We start from the raw sequence: 21,664 nt of genomic DNA, 5'->3' as shown, positions 1-21,664 counted from the left end.
TTGTGTCAGCAGAAGACATTCGATTGCGGATTAAGGGGGCGTCGTGTACTACGTATGTGGGCGGCGCAAGAATGATTGAAATTCCTCGAAGATGGTTAGGATGTCGGGGATTTTGATTTGTTGAGGATTGCAGGCGCATAGGAATACCCTCAGAGTGCCTAAGCCATTCGAGAGTTATGAAAATGCTCAACTGGATTTCCGCCAGCGGTCCCCGGCCCAACTGTATAACTGCATAGCATTTGATGGATGATTTTTCATATGAAAATAAGCCCCTTTGCCCAGAGAAACTAAAGCAGCGAGAACAATGACAGAACTAAAACTAAGTAGATTAGACGGGACACTCACAAAGTGTCCGTGACAAATGGTAGGGGCGGCGGCAGGATAATGCAGGACAAGCCAACAGACAGCAGAAAAACAGGACGAAAAAATAACCACATCACGAACGAGTGACGCTGACAGCAATGAGCGAGCGGGTTAATGCATGTGATGCAGCATCAGCAGCAGAAACAAATATAATATAATATTAAATGACAGCGGAAGAAGCCGATAATGCCATACCCTCTCCAGCTCAGTAAATTTTAAATCAAATCAGATACATCATATAAATAGAAAATGGCTCTGAGATATCCTTGAAATAATATAATCTTTTAAAACTTAGCTAAGGATAAGGGTATTTTACTGTGTTACTTCAAATCGGCATAACAAGTTTCCAAAATAAGCGCGGGCCAACGAATTTTCCCAATTTAGAATCAGGCAGAGAACCACTGCACAACTCATTCGGGCATATTGTTACATTTATCAAAGTGTCAGCCAATTAGACATCTCCATCCTAGTCCCTAGACCCCAACCAGTCTCCTTTATCATTTTAATTCCATTGTGATTATATACGAAAACTTTTGTGCACAAAGAAAAAAAATCACAAAACAACCAATGATTTTCCTGTGATATAATATTTTTGTGTAATAATATGATATATCATATAATAATAATATGATAATAAAACCATTTTTTATATATTTCTTTCATTTATCTTTTTTTGCGGAAACTTGTGATAAATAAGCAACATGGCGTATACTTATTTTTTCATCAAGTTGGAAAAAATGCATTAAAAGTAATATTCGAATTACATGCAATTCATTGCAACTAGAATTAAAAAATAATAATAAAAATAAACCTTTTTTTTAATATTTATGCATTTTGTCGACAATAATGGACCAACAGGTCGTATACGCAATATTTAATACCAAAAATTGCGTATACGGCTAGTTTGTTCAAAAAGTAATTTATTCTACTACATAATTTAAAATGTGTATGGATTTTGTAATGCATTAATATTTATTTCCGGTCGACTAAACTCGGATTAAATTTAATAAAAATACTAACTGAACACAAAAATAATATAAAAGTTAAATAGTATTTGAAAGGGAGAATAGCCTTGAAAGCCTAAGCTGCTCTGGCTTACTATTCCAAATTATTTTTATTTAATAAGTATCTACCATATCCTAAGAATAATAAATAATTTTCAGTAGATGTAGTACTCACCTTCAATCTGCTTTCCGGCAGCTGCAGCCGCCGCGGCACTCAGAGCAACGCTGGCCAACGGGGAAGTGGACAATGCACTGGCACTACCGAATTGCGGTAGGCCAGTGGCTGTCGACATGTACGCCGATGCCAAGGGATTCGGATCAGACCCTGAATAGATGAGAGGAAAGAAAAAAGTTAGTGAAGAGCTTCAATGAAGATAATGCAAATAAAAATAGTTATTTTTAAGAGACAAAACCTATAGCTTGGTTGAATAAAACTGTGTAGTTTCTCGTGGTATCCCCCTAGATCGCAGTATATAATTATTATTTAGTTGGTTTTGTTTCGTCAGACGTAATTAATCATCGAATTTTGTGCGCGTAGTGCCGAGCGACATTTGATTATTTTCCACAGCCACTTTCCACTCTCCACTCGCCTCATTCCACTGGCGCATCACAACAACAGCACCGGCAGCAGCCAATCTAAAATTAATTTGTCTCCCTGCCAGTTGTGGGGGTGTGTGTCGGTAGTATTCTGGTTTTGGGTTTTGTGTAATTTGACGCCTGTTTGTTATTTAGTTGTTTTGCGTGTTTCGCCATTGGCCGTCATGCAATGCAATTTTGTGGTTTGCAATCTGCCCTGACCGCCCCTAACCCCGTCCGCTGGCCATGATCGCTGTTATTAATGAGTTTTGCAAACCATTTTGAGTGTGTGTCAGTGTGTGTGTATTTGAAATTTTAGCAATGCGGTCGAATATCACAGCGACCCCTGATGATTTCAATAAACAAAATTGGCATAATAACAAAAAGTGACAATGTCCAGTCGAATCGCCAATATTATAATAAATATCACAGGTTTTAAATTAAAATTTTGGGATTATCTGGCGAACAATGTTCAAAGAATCCAAGAACTTCAAGAATAAATGCAAGACCAGGCCTTAGACCAAAGTTTCAAACATATTCGCTATGGAAATTGTTTTAATTGTTCCAAGTTTTGCAAATAAATGACCGAAAAGTCGGCCTGAGAACAATATGCATGCCGCCCCAAGTTGTTGCACTCATCAGAGAGTTTTCGAAATAGGATCTGGCTAACCAAGTTGGCCAATAATAATCCACATGAGTGCTCGGCCGGCAGCCAGCAACAACAATGGCCAATAGAAGGAAGAACACAGTCAACAGTCAACAAAAAAGGAATAAGAAGTCGAAAAAATAGCCTAAAACTATTTCTGGCCCGGATGTTGTCTGTTTTGTATTTACAAGTTTTTAGTTTACTGCTCGAAATTTTCTTCTCGTCCAGTTCAAGTGCAAAATTGTACAATTTTCCAGGCCCCATCCTCCTTTTCCTCCTAGAATTTCTTCTTCAAGCTATTTGCCACTTGCAGGCAAAAGACTTTTCGCTGCAACTGTGTTATTCTTGGCGTTGATTTTGAAGTGCAAAAAAGGAAAAAGTGTATAAACAAACGTAATGGAGAGTTTGCCAGGGGAAGAGTGGCTAAAAACACAAAGCGCAAGTTGAAAACGTGTTGAGACCCTAAATCTATTTGAGGGTAAAAATTGAAGGGTCGGGAGTCAGGGAGTGGCCCGGAGTCGGAGCGGGTACTACCAACTATATTTACTGCACTTGAACAAAACTTTGATTAAGATTTTCGTTTGTTGCTCTTGGCTGAGCTCGGCTTTTGTTTTTTTCCCCTTTTCTGCTTTTTGTTTTCCATTCCCTCTCAAAACTCAACAAAAAAGGTCGAAAAATGAGCTTCGCAAAACTTTTTGAATTGGATGCGTTTGAGCTTTACGGAAGAGTACTTCCGGAAAGAGATCCAGGGGCTTAGGAGGCAAAAAAAAAGAAGTGCCTGGTAATAGTGTTTGCAGGTTCTTGAAGTTTATTTTTTTATGGAAACAAACCGATACATTTTAACAAAAATTATTTTTTTAACAAATTATTTGTAACCATCCCCCTATTCGAAAATCTGTTCTGCTTCTCAATTTAGTCCTTTTCTGATCTCCTAAATCTAAAAACAATTTTCCTGGATAGTTTTCCCATTCTGCCTTTGTGTTTTTACCAATTTGTACCCCTAACCTCTCAGCAATTAGTTTTTATACCCTTGCAGAGGGTATTATAATTTTGGTCAAAAGTGTGCAACGCAGTGAAGGAGACATCTCCGACCCTATAAAGTATATATATTCTTGATCAGGATCACCTCCTGAGTCGATATAAGCATGTCCGTCTGTCCGTCTGTCCGTCTGTCCGTCTGTCTGTCTGTCTGTCTGTCTGTCTGTCCGTCTGTCTGTCTGTCCGTCTGTCTGTCTGTTTCTACGCAAACTAGTCTCTCAGTTTTAAAGCTATCGAGTTGAAACTTTGCACACACCCTTCTTTCCTTTGCAGGTAGTACATAAGTCGGAACGGCCGGGATCGGTCGACTATATCCTATAGCTGCCATATAACTGATTGATCGGAAATGGCATAACTTCGTTGTTTTTCAAGTTAGAAGGATGGGATTTTCAATGTATGCTTCTTTGGTCAAAATAATTCGATATGCCAAATTTCATAAGGATCGGCCGACTATATACGATCCGCTGTATATCTAATAATATAGATGCGTGGCGCCACCTATCGGACTGCGACTGAACTGCAAGGGTATATAAACTTCGGCTCCGCCCGAAGTTAGCTTTCCTTTCTTGTTTTATTCATCTACCGCCTGGTATACTTTCGATAGGTTTTTCATAAACAATTTTCAGACACCACTTCGCCACAGAAAAATCCCACGTACAAAGCGAGGCCGTGGCGGAGAGCTCTATTTGTTTGTCCATTTTATTTGTGGCAGGAAAACCCAGAACCACCAACAACGGCATTGCAAACAGTCATTGCAAAAAGTTTTGTTACTCGTGGCAACTTGGAAAACGATTTTGTAGTTTTGTTTATGAATACGACCAGCGAGAAGTTTTTCTTTGGTTGTCCGTTCAATGGAATGGTTACAGGGATACTGGATAAGTGTTAAAAGATGAGGAAATACCCTGTAGATATCAAGACTTCAAAGTCTATAAGTGCCAAAAAAAATAGTTGCTGCTGACAAGTGTATGATTTTTTTTAAACCTACCAAAAAACCAAAATACAGTACCAAAAAAAAATACAGGGTATGCCAGAGAGAGGAAAGGAAGGACGAAAAGATAGGCGCATCCTTGCTGTCCCCACTGTCAGCTGCACTTTGAAGCGAGTTTCCTTTTCGCCAATTCCGGGTGGTGGAAGGATGGTGACGGGGAACAAGGACATCTCCGAATCGGAGTCCATCTGCTCCCGGGCCAAGGAATTTTTAATATTTCATTAAATGAAGTGCCCGGAAATCGTTCAAGTGGCACACGATGAGCACGCACAAGTGCACAAGGGCCAAAATCCCCACCAGATAAGCTGCGAGTGAGAACAAGACGGTCAAAGTCGGAAAAAAAGAAGGAATTACTGGGAATCCGCTTAATTTTTGGCATTTTTCTGGTTAACTCAGCCGCAGATTTTCCTTTTGGTTCGGTCATGTGTTTTCTTTTAGTTGCTCCACTCCAGACTCCGGACTAGGATTCCCTGGGAATGAACTTGCTAAGAAAATATTTAAGAAACGAAATAGCACGGTCAGCGATGCTTGAGGATGGAGTTTGGAGTTTCTTCTCGGTTACGGGCTATCTATACAAGGATTCTGTTAAATGCCAGTGACAAGCCATAATTATTTCAGGAGCGTTCGGTTTTTGCGACTTCATTTCTGCCATAGAATCTCGAGAAGCTAGCCCCTAGAAGGGTCTCCCATTGCACCACCAATTTGTGGCTAAAAATATTTTAAAAGATATTTTTTTCTTTATTTCCTTTATGAGGTCCTGGCCGAGAAGCAGCTCCAAGTGGGGAGGTCAGTGGGGAAGCCAAGAAAGAGCAACTGCAGCCTCGTCCTGGAGCCCTTCTCGAGGGGGCTGCAATAAGTTCCATGTTGTTAATTTCGCAAGAGAGTGTAACTTGTAATTTTGTATGTTGGCGGAGTAGTGGCGGTGGCAGTGGGGTAGGAGTCTTCCTGCAGAATGACTTTCCTCCTTTTCGGCTTCCCCGTTTCCAACTTTACGGCCATCAACTCTCTGTGGACCGGTGACGTAAAGCGGACGACGTAAAACACGGGCGTTACGGTGCACGTGAACGTTACGTCGAATGCTTCGTTGACTTTAACTATCGAGCTTAATAACACACACACTTTTACGGCGAAAGGCGGAAATGAAAGCAACAGCTAACTGCCGGCAAGTGAAGGAAACCCAGGCGAGTGGTGTAAGAAATTGGTATATAATTTTAAGAAATTTTTAACAAAACTAAAGAGCCACAAAACCAAATCAAAGGGAATCAGTGGGAGCTCTCACCTGTTAGCTTAGCAACTGCCTTCTTTCTCAGAAGGCCTGCAGCGATCCACAATTTAGTCATTAGGTAAGCAATATTAAAAAAATAAATGACACAAAAGCGTTCTATTAGAAAATGAATATCTTTTTGGCTTGGTTAATGGCTTTTTAAGGTCCTTGGTGGAAGAAAGACTGGCAATGACTTAAAAGGATAATCTGAAGCTCGCCAAATTAAGCTAATTGGGATGACACATTGTTGTTCCCAATCCCAAATATAAACACCAATTAGGCCACGGCTTGGTGTTCTTGATGGCGAGGAAGGCCACTCTAATTGGTTATTGATTAATTAAATTTGAAAGGTTAGTGGAAATGGATAGCAGGAACATTTTCCCAAAGAAGCCTTAAATAAATCTCTGCAGCTCGCTTTCGGCCAGCTATATTTAGCCGAAAATGGTCCTCTTATTAGCCAATTACCATTGGCCACTCATTAAAGCCAATAACCAGGACAACATCCAGCGTGCCAGATAATTACAAATCGATGAAGGATAAAGCGGGGAACCAAAGCAAAGGAAATGAGAGCCAGCAACAGGCTTGCTGGCCAGCAGGAAAAAGAAGGAGAGGAAGGTCCTGTGACGTGCAAGGAAAAAACTTGAATGCGGAAATGGGAAAAAATTAGATAATTAGCTCAGAGAGCGGGCGATGGGGATCAACTTTATCGATACCATGGTGCGGAAGTAGCTACAAGTTGAAGAAAAAATACTTACAGAGCAGAGCGGCCGTGTTGGTGAGCTGTGCACTTCCCGGCGATGTGGCAGCCGCGGCGGCTGCGGCAGCGTTTGAGAGACTCGGCTGTGTCATGGCCGCGATGGCTGCCAAGTTCTGGACGGTCATCGGGGTCAAAAGTCCAGCGGCGGCAGCAGCGCTCGTGTCCGTGGCCGAGCTGCTCTGTTGTGTGGCTCCCAGACCGGTCAAGGCTATGGAGAGGATCAGGATTAATCAGAAATGAAATATAATTTATAAGCATACTGTCAGTTACCTTGCAATAGCTGCTGCTGCAACCCAACCGCCTGCAACTGCTGCAACAGTTGGATGGAGGCCGGGGTTATGGCATCGGCTCCTAGGACTGGTGACGGCTGCTGCGGCGGATTGGGCAGTATCGGTGTGGCCACACTGGTGGCCGTCTGGCCCAGGGGTATGTTGATGTTGCTGGCCAGGTTCCACAGGTTGGCCTGGATCTGCTGGATCTTCTTCTGCTCCTTTTCCTTCTGCGTATCGGCAAACTTGACAACCAGCGGAGAAGTGCAGCCCTCCATGATCTTGTTTTGGCTAAGCGTCTGTGGCGGGGCAGTATCCGGAAATAGAAGTTAGTTCGTATGCCGATTAAGATACACCACTTACCACTTTAATGGCCGAGATGGCGGCGTGTTTGGTGGCGAATGTAACAAAGGCACAACCCTTGCTCTGGCCGTTCTGATCCCGCAACACTGTGCACTCCTCAATGGCACCGTGGACTTCGAATAGTTTGCGCACGTCGTTCTCGTTCAGCTTCTTGTTTAGCATTCCCACAAAAAGTTTACGTTCTGGAATGAGGAGAGGAGGGTGGTATATGTCATTAATTTATTTCACAAATCAGGTGTCGAGTGTGCAAAGTCTAGACCTTGGCCTTGGTAAAATAATCGCTGCGTGAAAAGCTGGCGGAAGCCCCAACCGCATCAGAGAGTGTCATACAATAGCCAGTGGCCCTGGGCTTTGGCATTGAAAAGTACTGGAACTGGGTTGGGGCCAAGTCCGGTCTACGTGGCCGCCAGTCGGGCTTAGTTAATTCCAGCATTTGCAAATGCTCAATTAATTTTACATAAATTAAAACTCTCACTAGCTGGAAGCCGGGAGCCGGGTGGCAGTCTCTCCTGGACTCGATAACTAATTGGCAGGCATTTAACATTTCGCCAAATATTTGCACTTTCAATAGAAAAGGGCTCCTGGTGGAGGGGACTACTACTGACTCTCACTATCACGAGGGGGCTTAGAGAAATGGCCAACTAATTTATTTGCACAAACACGCAAAATGCGCACTGCACAAATTAATTGTTATCGAATGTGCAATTGGCTGAGAATGTTTTTCCGAAGGAGGGCGGCCGGAGCCGGGCAGGGCAGGGGCCGGGTGTGATTGTGTTATTTGTGCGGGTGATTTGGTCCGGTTGGCTGGGTTTCCATCTCTTAACTGAGCTAAATTGCAAATCAATTGGCTTAAATACATTTAAAGTGCTGACGATTACTGGGAGCGGATTAAATATTTATGTGTTGTGCCTCGACACGACCAAAATAAACAAAATTTTATTTCAATTTCAGCTTTCAATTTTGGCTACTGCTCCTGACACGATGTTCGGTTTAAAGATTTTCATAAATATCAGGCTTTTTGGGCTCCGATTTAAAGACAATTGTGAAACGGGCAGACCCCCTTTCTGGGAGTGGGTAAACCAATTAGTTTTTGTTAATTTAAACTGAAATAACAGGCCATGTTGGCCGAAATATCGCAGATCGCTTTATGAATTCGCGTTTTATCGCTCCAATAAACGGGAAATTTTTAGTTAATGCAAATTATGCTTTATGGCTGGCCATTGGCCATTGGCCATTGGCCGTTGCATTGCAGGACATTATATCCTTGCTGCGTGCCGCCCCTTTTGGAAATCTGTTTTTGGAAATCAATTTAAAATTATAATTAAGCTGCTTATGGGGCAGAAATTGATTTTTAGCAGCCATTCTGGTCAACGACTGCAGTCAGAGGGCATAAGGGCATTAAACCGATTATTATTTAAACCTTATTATTATGGGTCTTTTAGGAACCACAAGAAACTTTGAAATTCTGCTTAATGGCGGAGCATTCTAATGACTGGTTTTCACCCACGATTTCTGTCTGCCACTTGCCACATTTTGAGGCATCAGCGCGCTTCCATTTTGCCCCTCGTCGCCCCCGATTCAATTGCCATTCCGAATGCTGATGCTGCATCATCATCCCCGCTATTATTATCATCATTCCCGGCGTTATCAAATGCAAAACCCACTCGTGCCACATAGAAGAGTGGGAGTGGGAGTGGGAGTGGGAGTGGGAGGAGCGGCTCCAGCACCACCATTATTATTATGATTATCGCAAACTGCAGGAGCAAGTGCAACTGCAGCAGCGACATCGACTAACTGCACTTGAGCTACATTATCATAATCCTGGCAGAAATTGCGCTCAGACAGCAGCCACCAGCCACCAGCCGCCAGCCAGCAGCGTTCCCAGTGGAAAGGAACTCTGAAATTCATTGAATTCGATCCTTAGTGGTGGCGGAATGCCAATACTACCCACTAGGTACTCTCTAGATTGCATCACTTTAATTCATCCGCCCAAAAAGTAAACAATCTCTTCATGCCGGTGACCTTATTCGATGGTGACTAAGAATTGAATTAAAATCAAACTCATATCCTGTCAGAGCTCCTCTTTAAAGTACTTTTAAAGTTTAATTCCTCCGCTGAGGTGGCAGCCGTAAAACTTTACCTTCAAGTCCTGCCAGAGTGTTTCAGTTTTAAATTATTAATACGGCCGAGAGCTGGCTTAGGTCGGGCTTACTCCCCCGCTTCCTTCCTTGCCCAGGGGCCGAAGGAGCAGAGTGGCCGGGAAATGGACGAGTCAGTGAGCCGGCTTCGGGGTAATGCAACTAATCTGCTTCTAGTGGCGCACATTAAGTGTTGCCACGCTTTCGACTTTAATTTGAAAACATAAACCAGAGGCAGGGGTGGTTGGGGGCGTTAAGTTGAAAACGCCAAGTGCGGGCCCCACTTTTCCAACCCACATGCTCGGCCAGAACTCTATTTTTTGCTGGCCATTTTTGCATACCGGAGATCCTGGGGCCTCCATAACCCATAACCCCAAACCGAAACCGTATTCAGAGTGAAGTGAACGAGTCCTGATATACCCTTTCCATCCCCATTTCTAAATCTAATATAATGAGTGGGTTAGTTACAGCAACGACTGGCTAATACCCTGGCTCTATTATTGGCTCTGAAGTCATGCGATTTCTCTACAGGATTTTCAAGAGGTTGATACGCTCTTGGATATCTTCAATGCAGCTCTCTTGTGTGGCCGCCAATCCATTCTATAGTTTAAAGTGCCTTAGAGCGTGATTCTACGAAAAGCTGGCTGGCATCGCCCTCGAAAACGGGTCATATTTGCCGCCATTTCAGGCGAGAGTGTGCATCCACCGTCCATCCGCCCATCCGTCCTCCAGTTTTTCCCGCTTTTACCTCTCTATAATCCCTCTACCCTGGCTTATTTATGTCACAAATATGAGAAAAACGCATACGCAATGCTACGGCTGGATGGGCTTAGATGGAGGGGGCTCAGGTACTCGGTACTCGGTACTCGACCCTCCTTTCCTGCCAACCACGACCCCTCATCTAAGCACTGGCCCACCTGGTTGGCTGGTTGGCTGGATGGCTGCGTTGCCACTTTGCATGCATCGCTGCGTGTTTGGCATATTTAACAAATTTTCGCAAAAATAATGTAACTCTCCACGCCGAGCTCCATGCGTTGTGTTGTTGTGGGTGCGGTTTTGCACACACATATACCCCCCAGAAAGGGGGGTGGCAAGTAAGCGGCAAAATCTAATCAAGCGCTGCGGCAATGGCCACGCCAGCATCAAGCTGCACACAAAGTTACACACTCAACCGTAAGCCACGTGATGGAAAATTCAGCAAACCGAACCCATTTAACCTTATTGGCAATGCTATAGTATGGAATATTTTAATTTCAATATTTTACAGCTGCTCATCCTCTGATAAAATGTTATTTCTGCCACCAATCTGATTTATGCCCCCATTTGGCGGCCGAATAAAAATTTAATTTCAATTTAATCGCACATTCTCTCGGCCATTAAAGAGTCGTCTCAACTTTCACTGTCTGAGATGAGGTTCAGACGTCATAATATATATTTTTTTTTTCCACCTGCCTAATGAAATTTTCCTTTCGCCAATCCTTGAAATCCAATTCCCCCCCACGCGAATGCATTATTAAATTTAATTCCGAGGAGTCTGCAGCTTGAATGCTATTTAAATATTAAGAAGGAGAAGAAATCGGCAACTTTAAGAGACTCTCTGTTGAAACTGAAAGACACCTTGTAAGGGTAAGAGGTATCCCATATTCTAGTCTCGGACTCTACATCCTTGCACATCCTTTGTCCCATCCCAAGCCCTTCCCCTGCGACCACAATTTTTATATTCTGTATTTTTCGTTGGGATTGCAAACGAAATTTACATTTTAATTGCATTGAAATTGTGCTGCTTTGTGCTTAATCTATTTCCTTTCTTCTGCCCGGCACACAAAAAATATTGAATATCAAGTGGAGTTGCGGCGGAGCGCTGAAGACGATGAGGACTAACGAGGATTATGCATATATATCAAAAATAATTGCAGCAGAAGGGGGGGACTTTGCGAATAAATTTCCATTAAGAGAGGTGGCAGCAGCGCCGGAGCCGAAAAGAAATAAATTCCAACACCCCTCCGACTGAGAACTCAGGAATAACAAAAAAGGGAGGCGAAGGCGAAACCAATTTCAACAAACTTGCCTCGTTTATCAACTCGGCCCAAACGATGGACAATAGTTCGTACAGGTTAATAAATCGATATGACATGAAAGCCACAAAAATGTCCTTGCAACAACAACAACAACAACGGAGGACCAATAAAATGAGCCACAACCAGAAAAACGGGCGAAAAAGAAGGACAATATCGAAGGAACTACAACAGAAACATAAATTTTCATGTCGAGGCAATAAAAAGGACATGTTCTTGCAGCATACACGAACACCACAGATATCCTTACACATAACATATCCTTTTTCGTCCTTCCCCCCTCTGCCATTTCAGAAAATACAACAACATAATCAAGAGCATAACAATAAAGCAAGAAAGTTGGAGGAAAAAACATGGGCAAGAGGGCTTTGGAAATTATTTGCATTTTTACACATTTTGAGGGTCAAGCAAAGGACACGAAGGACAACACCCACAAAGTGTGCTATAGATCCGAAAGAACGGGCCAAATATGAATGGATGTCCATTATAGTTCTCCGATAGTGTGAGTGTGTGGGGTCAGAACTTTTGATTCGAACAAAGCGTATATGCGATGTGGGTGGGTGGTGTGCGTTACTGTGATAATGGGTTTCTGTGTCGAGGAACTTTCAACTTCCTTTATTGTATTTTATGGTTCCCATTTTTATTTCGGGACATGCTTCCCTTTTATGATGCCCTTTCCGGATAAGAGGGAGTAAAAGTGAAAGTAAGTAGTTCCAGTTTGATTATGATAATAACACATCTGCATAAAAAGAAGACAAGATCGAAGGGTTGGCCTTTATGCCTCGAACTTCTAACCATTTTTATCAATATTTTATGAAAATTATGCAAATCCTCGAAAGGGCTTTAAGCATTGGTGGATGGATAAGCTATTACTTTGAAAATAATTCTAAATTTAGCCATGGTTATGGTTCACCCATAATATCTGGCCTGGGCCACATTCCACACACAACCGCCAAGCCAAGAGCTGACCGTGCAAAGTGTCACTCAGTTGGACAGTCAGTTGCCTCGCTTGGCCCCGCAATCATTCAGTCACTCCGTCAGCCTGCCACTCAAGCCAACAGCTGCCAGCCAGACATCAGGCCAGGCAGCTAAGCAAGCTCTGGGAATGAATTTGGCCAACTTGTGTGCAAATACCCTGCCGCCTCGGAGCTGCGCCATGCCGACTTGCCTATAGATGGCTTTTCTTTTCGGCCCCTTTGCTGGATAAGAACCAGGACTCTCATCCTTCCTCGCCCTCCTATTTGTCTCTTCACACAAAAGTGTGAAGTATTTCACTAAAAACCAATTCATTTGCATAAAATGGCACCTAGTCTAGAGACTAGAATAGAAACTAGGCTGGCTTTAAGATAAAGGAATACTTTAGAAGTTGCTCACTCGAAATGGACTCAAAAGTATATCCATATTCCAGAAAGTTTGTTTTCAAAGCTTAGTCACTTCCTTAACTCTTATACAGTAAAATATTTAATATTTTAGATTAAAGTTTTACGAAAAAAGTGGATCCTTGTGGGGAAAAGAGGACACTGTGGCAATGCATTAGGCTGCAACCAAGGCCGAAACCACAGCGGAGAATAGGAAGGGGGTGCTGCTGCTGACCAGAACAACACACTGCATGCGGGTCCAAGTCTAGGCCGGCTTTGGTTGCAGGATCAGAGGACCAGTAGCCACCGAACCAGAACCCAGAACCCAGAGCCCCAGCCCGGACGCGAACAGCGCCTGCTGCACACTTTTTGGGTCAAAGCAATTAAAGGTTATAAATTTCTCGCCTCCCAGTCGCTCTCTATCTCGGTGGTGTGCGAAAAATTACATTTTTTTTTGTTAAAGCTTCTACATGCACTCCTCGACGGTGGCCCGGTCACGTGCCGGCCATGGGCCATGGACGTTCGGGCAGTTCATTTAACGTTTAATTTACCAGAAAATTAAAGCCCAGTTAAAATTTGCATGGCAATTTGGCCGGCAGAGATTTATGGAGTAACAAGCGAAGGGTGATACGCAGCTGGCCAATGGTCAGTGGTCAGGAGTGCTTAGAAAGGAGAGTCCTGGCTGAGAATTCAGGCAAGCTTCCCTCTTAAATTCATTTTAAACACACTTATCGGAATACCTTTCATACTCCACTGAAATATTAACCCGCTCATAAAATTAAGTTCAAGCATAAATTCACTTTTCTCGTCATACTCATGTGGGGGGAAAAAGGACATTGTCCTTTTTTGTTGTTGGGTCGGCCTGGTTTCGACTGCCGGCTGGAGTGTATTAAACAGGAAAAGTGTCAGGCCAGCAACACGTGTATGTCAATGATTTAACCCACACGGCCAGAAGCCGAGGCACTTCATCCACAAACACTTCGCGCCATAAATACACGCATATGGGCTGACAATTTAACATTTCTGCCCGGACGAAACAACAATGATGTTGCTCCTCCGATCCTCCTCCGCCGCGTTAATAATGCCGAAGTCAAGTGTAAACTTGTGGGCTGGCCACACACGCTCAGGTGATAAAGAGCCGTCGCAAAAAATGGATTTAAATATGTTTACCAGTCGCTGCTGGTCGCTTTGCCTCCTTTTTTGGTTTGCCATCAACAGATAATGCAATGAAGGCGGAAATTGTGCGCGGAAAGGCGGAGGGGCAGCCGGCGATGAAGAGATCTGCGGCTGACGCTGGAAATCGATTCCAGGCAATTGACATTTCATTTAAAAATCAGTGGCTCTGACAGGGCAAGGCAGGTAAGTAAATTATAGGTTCACCTGGAGACGAAGTCCTTATCGTCCTAACTTTATGTAGGAAGGGATGTACCGAAGGATGTAGTTTTCCCTCCTTTAGTCCCAACCCTTGCAGCCCTCTGGTCTCGTATTTACTTTCGCAACAATTACAGGACTACTCGTTGGGTCACGGGCCATTTGCTTAATGACGACTTCTTGGCAGCGTCCTTGTCCCAGCCACCTGAATCCACCGTCGAGCGACAACGAGGACGATGTGCGTCCAATAAATTGCCTTAATTACCCAATTTTAAAAGGCTGAAAAGGAAGACGGACGGCGGAAATACATTGTAATGTGTGTGTAAGGCAATTTGGTCAGCCTAGCAACTTCTGCGACAAGGTAGATAACACTCAACATCAACAGACCATCAATACGAGAGTTGAACTCCCAGGACGAAGGGGCACAGATGCGGAAAGGACTGCAGGTGAGTGACCTATCAGAGACCCCTTGGAGATGGCAACAGAGACTTCAAAAATATTTCCAAAAAAAAGGTTTAATTATTAAACTATTATGAAAAAGCCCTCTAAGAAACCTCTCTTTCAAAATATCACACTAGGTATGATGTTATCCTTTAATCCTAACAGGATCTAAGAGGATAGCGGTGTAAAGTTCAAACAAAAGGAAGTTGGGGGTGATGGGCACATCCGAGAGGAACTGCAACTCCTACCTGGCACCGCGTACGGTGATGGATGCGACGACGGCAGCCAATATGCTGAATTTATTGGCGGATAGGATTTATGCGTGGCGTGGTGAGCTGCTGCTATCGGGCCAGATGGAGAGTGGAGGGTTCCGGCTACAGGAGAACTGCCTGGGAATAATGTTAAAGTTGCTGCCGCTGTCGCCGCCGGAGATGATGGTGATGCTGATGCTGATGCTGTTGCTGATGCTGGTGGAGCAAAGGACAATGCTGCTGCAATGTCGCTGTTATTGGATAAATTCCCAATTACTGAAGATAATTGACTGCTGCTGCCGCTGTTGCCGATGCTGCTGGTGATGATGGCAACATTCTCAGATTGTCTTGCTGTTGCGCTGGTGGCAGGGTCCTTACAGAGTTCGGATTCGCATCCGTATCCGCGGGTTTCTTTTTGGCTATTTGTGAAACCGATTGCAGTTGAATTATTTATCATGTCAGATGATGATGATGACGACGACGACGAGGAGGAGCGAAGAAGAGAGAATTCTTGAAAATTTTTCACACTTACACACACAGATAAGCAACACACAGATACACACCCACACACACAGAGAGACGGGACGAGCCGAGCGAGAGAGAGTCGAGCGAGTTAAAAACAGAACAAGAACCAAGTATCGAGAGCCAGAGCCAGAGTCAAGTGGAAAATTCAATAAGCAAATATAATAAATATTAAACACGAATATTCAACTCAATTATCAGCCAGTTAACACTTCCTCCCAAGCGCAGATATTCGATCATGAATAATATTTTTTTGGAGAAACACGCAACGTTTTTTGGTGGTTATTGATTTTGCTTTTTAGCCACGCACAATTATTATTGATAACTTGAGTTTTAACTTCGGTATTCGAACGATATTCGAACCAGAACGCTCAACGAATAACAATCAGGTATTGCATATGAAACAAAAATGGTTACAGTCTCAGTCTCTTCCGATTATTTCTGCTTCTGTTAACAATCAACAATTACAAAGTCTGTGTTTCTTTCGGGTTTTTCGCACTTTCAGAGTGTTTGAACAACTGCTGGCATCAGAGCTCTCTCCTGCGATGGCAATTGCTGCGTCTGTCCACCCGACAGCCGCTTTTATAGATCGCTCCTCCTTAATCGCTACTAATTATAGGTTTTTTGGTGAAAAGAACAAAGAGGCGGCTGCCAAAGACAAAGAATGCCTGGCGCTGACCGACGTGAAATTGTGGTTCAGTTCAGTGCGAATCGATCCGATGCGGTTTGATTTTTTTCATGGCATGTGACATTTAGTTTGGGGAATGAGGTTATAGAGGGTGATTGGTAGTGGAACAATATATACTATAACTACTTAACAAATAAATAATTAGTTTTAGAAACTTAATAAAATAAACTCACACTTAGAGGCCCATTATCGCCCATAGACGGTTTAAGTTCCCAGCTAGACACCCTTTATCTAGAATTGTTTTTACTTCACAGCAGTATCTGCTCCCGTGATTTAAATAAATTCTTTTAGGCTCACTTTTTAACTTTTCCCCTCTGATTGCAACGACAACGAATGCGTGTATTGGCAGAACTCGATTCACTAAAAATAAATTGGCATCAATCAGAGGTCGCGGAAAAAGGAAAAGTCATCAGAACCAGACGATGCGATGGCAACTAATTAAGCAACGTCACACATGCAACGTCCATTAATGAAAGTGCCAACAGCAGAAGGAGACAGCAGGGAGCAGGAGGAGCCAGTCAGGACGAGACGGGACTTGGTGTTTAAATTCCAAACAATAGGCGTGGTAGTCGCCGCGAAAAAAAGGCGAATAAATGGCTCGAAAAATTGGATATTTGGCACGTACGCGAATCGAATACATAAATCACAATGGGTTCTCTTGATTGGGAGCCTCTCGATCCTCTCCTCTCGACTTGGACTGACTGACGTTTAAAATGCAACTAACCCGAGCGGTCTAGACCCGAGATCTAGAGCCCAAGTTCATCGCATATTAGAGATCTAATTTCATCTCGTGGGTAGCTGATGATTCTCAGTTGGAAAAACTTGATTAGCAGCTTACTGGCCCAGCTCTGAGCTCTTTTAAATGACTCTTAATGTTGGCCTAACTGGGTTTACTTTTTGTTCTCCTCCGCAGATGATGGATGTGAGTTCTTTTCTCATCGCCATCTAAGCTATCTGGTGTAGTTTTTGTAGCGGTTGCGCCCGGCGATGCTAATGAGTTGATTAACACGTTTTGTTATTCGTCAAGAGGCTGGCTTCGAGATTACGTGTTGCTCTGGGGAGTACAGGAAAGTCTCTTCTCTTGAGGCCCCTTTTTAATTAGAGTACCTTTCCTATATGTCTTGCCCTTGATTTCGTAATCTTATTAGTTCGCTGGAGGACTTGACTTGGCACCGATTCCCACACAACCGCCGGGGCACAAGAAATGCAGAAACAATATGTAATTTGTTCAAGGTTCCCCGGCTCGCCCCAAGCAAAAGTTTTCGCCGTAATTTCTTGCCACATTTTGCATTTCAGCGCCGCAAAAAGCAGACTCACACATGAAGTTCCCTGCCACCCATCTCCCCACTCGCCATATATAATGGCTAATTTGAATTTTTATCATGTTTACAAGCAAACAATACGTGCATCATCATCATCGTCGTCGTTGGAAGGAATGAAGGAAAGTCCCCCTGCCATTGTTGCTGTTGCCGCTGTTTTTGACGCGAGGAAGACCTCGCACAACATTTGCATATCGATTTCATATGCAGTGAAGAAAATTCATATGCTCCCGCGACTTTTGCTCGGAAAAAAGGGAAGAACTTTCCCCTCCTCCATTAGCTGTGGAGCAAATGCAATCACATTTTTTGCGCTTCTCCAAAATGGTATGAAATAAACAGGAAGGTGTTTACTTTCCAGTTCTTGTCGATGTTAGTTGTTTGCTAGGAATATGAACAACTTCTTATAGTTGGTTAAGTAAAGATTGAAGGATCATATTCTTCTCTAGAGAAACAACAAGTCGACTATCTGATGGATTCACTTTCCAGTCTACCTCTGACTGTACTGTGCTGCAGCCAAAAAAAGGGAAATTGTGGATTATTTGCAAATTTAATAACACCCCCAGAGATCCTTGTAGTCTCCCCTGCATAATCCTTCAAATGCGAAACTGTCTCGCGCTTTCTTCCCATTCCCTCCCTCGTTGTCTGTTTGAAGTTTGCTTGCATGTAAATTGCCCTGATTACCGCGTTGCAGTTTTCCGCACCTTTGTCACCTGTTCTACGCCCTCCCAGGTTTTGGCTTTTCTCACTTTTGCTTACTCATTTGATTTGCTGCCTTCCTTCGCTTCCCTCAATGCAAATCGGCGTTGTTACTACCCTTCTTTCTCCCAGAAGAGAGTCCTTGTCTTTCTTACTTCAGGCTCTTTTGTTTTCCTCCTTTTTTCTTCGGGGGAAACTATGGCCTTTGGGGAGCGAAGCCTCCACCCATTGGAAATTTGTAGCCCAGGGTCAGGGAAAAGACTTTGCTGTCGGGGAGTGTCGTAAAATTTGAATGCAAGTTTCCTTTTTTCCTTTGCTTCAATATAAGTGGAAATGAGGAGTCATTTGTTTGGTGTTTATGGTCGGAGGGGATTGGAAAAGGCTGCCAGTTTATGACTACGGGGATTGAATTTGTAGTTTGAAAGATCAAAGGTAAACAATGGTGATTATTATTGTTTTTTTTGGAGAAGGGTAAGGTATTAGAAACTACAATATGGTTTATTTAAGTTAGTCCCTCAATTATTCTTGGCATTAAATTAGAGTTCAATGAAATCTATAAAACATACCACTCATAATATAATAATATACAGGATTTATTTCTTTGAAAGTATTTTTTTCTGAAGCGGTGTAGTATTAGTTCTTATCTTACTTGTCTTCTAGGCACTATAAATGAATCAACTATATCTAATTTATAATATATAACTTATTTCTTTGCAAGCTGTACTAATTCCCACGAAATCCCCCTCTAACCGGAAGCTCCTTAAAACTCCATTTTCGAATGCGACTCTCCGAATCAGGAATAACAATGGCGGATGAAAGAGAAGAAAACCAATCGCAGGGGAGGTCTGTCCCCCGTTAGCCTGCCAAAAAGTATGCAACACTTTTGCAGGCAAACGGGTGGAAAAGGAAGAAAATTGTAGTAAGCAACGACGAAAGGCAACAGAAGCGAGAGCCAAGCAGGAAACAAAACTCGGCGACTCACTCAAGCATTTTATTAAATTGCCACCTTCCGCTTGTTGTTACGCTGAGACGACTCCAGACCTCTTGCCACATACATATACATACATATATATATATTTTCTTTCGATTTCTAGGCTGTGACTCTCGCCGCCACCCGAACTCTGAACTTTGGCGGTAAACCAGAACAGAAAAAAATAGAAAAACATTGCAAAAATATTTCTGCCATCTTTTCCTATTATATCGTTTCCGCTCAGAGAAACTTTTTCGTTTTTTTCCACTTTTTTTTATTTTATTGCTTCCCTTGTTGCCATAAGGTTAAAGTGCCAAATCACGAAACAAGCAACATCCCTCTATGTCTATGTCTAGTTCGGTCTATTGAATTGAATTGCAATTCTGCTGGAAGTGGAAGTCGCGAAGGGGAAGCCGCGCGGCGCTTCGACGTCTGCCTATAATGCGGCAAATGTTGGATTGCGGCCAACTTGAATTTGCATCGGATTGGTTTTAGGCGCAATGCGGGCGGTCGTCAGCAAAACGCTTATCTGAAATTGAAAAGTCCAAAGACACCGTTTGGCACGAACTCTATGGTAGCCTTCTGGTAGCCTTCTATCCACCACTTGGAATAAAACAATTTTTAATTAAAGTTAAAAAAAACTATCAACCACTAACAGTAATAATTCATCACCATACATTAAAAAGCCCGAAAAATTAGTTAAGCAAACTTAACCCGCTGTGAGGAAAAAAGTGTCAAAATTATTAAGCATACGACGTGTTGTACAAGCGTAATTACATATGGCTGCAGTGCCGCGGAGGGCAGTGGGCGGCCTGGCCTGACTGGCTGGCAGGAAGCCGCGCCATGTCAGCCAAACTTTTTTTTTCGCTCAGTCCCCACACACTACCCCCTTTTTCAGCGCTTTTTGTTACAACTTGTTAACAATAAACACCGCTCTAGAGGTCGCCCAATTAAAAATGGTATTCTCCGAGCCAGAGTCTTCTCTCCTCCGACACCCCTACAGAAAAGTCAACATTTTTGTGGTCACTTAAGCAGATTAATATCATGGGTGTAATTAAAAGAAGCTGCCCGCAAGAGCACGGGTGCGGGTTGAAGCTTCCTGACCGAAATTAACATAAATTAAAAAATTTCATCCAACTTTTTAAATGCTTTTATTCTTGCTTGTTAAACACTTTTTTTGTGCACAAGTTTTGCTGCCTCCCATAATTAATGGTTTTTAATTAACTTCCAAGTGACCGACAGCTGACAATGACGTTTAAAAAAAAAGGCAGGGATGGGCCCAGGGACGCAGGGACGAATGTTCAATGAAAATCCCTGAAATGTTAAAAAAAAAGTTGTTGCTTCTCCCATGCCTGTATGTATTATTTTCGCCCAGTTTTTTCATGAAATTCCTACCGCCCTGCCATTCCCTAGCGCGTTTTCAACGGTGACCGACTCCAATAAAAACTGTCAAACACTATTGCCTGCTTTTAGGCTGACCGCCCTTTTCGCAAGCAATTTCCACGGCCCTACGTCTGATTGTGCGGAGGACAGTCACCCTCCGCATCTGTTTCCGATGTTTCGAATTCCTTGGTGATATTTTCCTGAATCGAATTCGGGATAAACTCTCCGGAAAAAGCCAAACCTGAACTGTCGGCGTGGAAAATACATTTTTCATATCCTTTTTCGAAAAATCAAATTCTATTCCACAGCAATAGTAACATTAGATTATTTTTACTTTTGGTGGATATATCGTACTCTTTAGTGTAAGCTTTTGTTTTAGTTTTTTTTTTTGACCCGATTTCGATGGAACACCGCACTCATATGTACATATTCCTCACGCCTCGCTGGGCACTTTGTACCGGGTTTTGTTGATTTGTTGGTGGTGGAAATATTTTGGCTTGGCATACTTTCCAACACCCACAACCCCTATTATTTATTTTTTTAGGAATTATAAAAAAACATATATTTAACAATGAATAAGAGCAGAACTTACCATTGCGATTCTCGCTGTCGGCGGGTTTCATTTGAATAGGATGGTACATCTGAAAGAAAAGAACATCGATTAGAACACGATTTTAATAAGTTTTTAAATAAAACACAAGCCTATCTTGACATCCCATCCATTTCCTAATCCTTCCATTTTCCCTCGACGAAACTCGTTAAAATCAAATCCGTTTTCGGGACCTGTTAATCACATTTGAAATATTAGAGCGCAATATGCTCGCCGACTCCAGCCCGAAAAGGGAAGGCCGCGATTAATTTACAGAGCTTAGGTCCAAAATGCAGTCGCCAAAAACTGCGGCCAGGGACTGCAGTTTAGAGGAGGACTAAGGGAGATCCCTCTCCTCCATCGCTTGGGGCAGAAGCCCGTGGTGCCGCCATCCACTTAAGCTGCATAATGAATGGAATGCATGCAAAGGCAAAAGGAGCCGCACAGGACACCGAACAAAGCCTCCGCCTAAATCCTTGACAAAAGCCAAACACATTTATTCAGCGGTCGCTAAAAAGGACACGGGCGGTGGCGAAAAGGGAAAGGACGAAAAGGAGCGGGCTGGCTCCCTCCGGGTAAAAAAAATCCTAAAATA

General features: G+C 43.0%; 1 protein-coding gene across 5 annotated transcripts in view; it reads right to left on the bottom strand.

Moving 5' to 3' along the window:
• LOC6497020 (CUGBP Elav-like family member 2) overlaps positions 1-21,664 on the bottom strand; it is a 91,722-nt gene that overhangs the window by 6,524 nt on the left and 63,534 nt on the right. For 3 of the 5 annotated variants that reach the window (XM_044716492.1, XR_006507497.1, XR_006507499.1), the window contains 5 exons: positions 21,073-21,121; positions 7,269-7,450; positions 6,907-7,204; positions 6,635-6,844; positions 1,543-1,692 (listed from right to left, as the gene is read on the bottom strand). In XM_044716492.1, the coding sequence (XP_044572427.1) occupies positions 1,543-1,692; positions 6,635-6,844; positions 6,907-7,204; positions 7,269-7,450; positions 21,073-21,121 (889 nt within the window). Of the gene's footprint in view, positions 1-1,542; positions 1,693-6,634; positions 6,845-6,906; positions 7,205-7,268; positions 7,451-14,899; positions 15,317-21,072; positions 21,122-21,664 lie in introns of those variants that run through there. The other 2 variants (XR_006507498.1, XR_006507500.1) reach the window with 2 other exon arrangements.

Source organism: Drosophila ananassae, chromosome 3R (assembly GCF_017639315.1).
Source record: "Drosophila ananassae strain 14024-0371.13 chromosome 3R, ASM1763931v2, whole genome shotgun sequence".
Lineage (NCBI taxonomy): Eukaryota > Metazoa > Arthropoda > Insecta > Diptera > Drosophilidae > Drosophila > Drosophila ananassae.
This window is presented reverse-complemented; position numbering and strand designations above follow the sequence as displayed.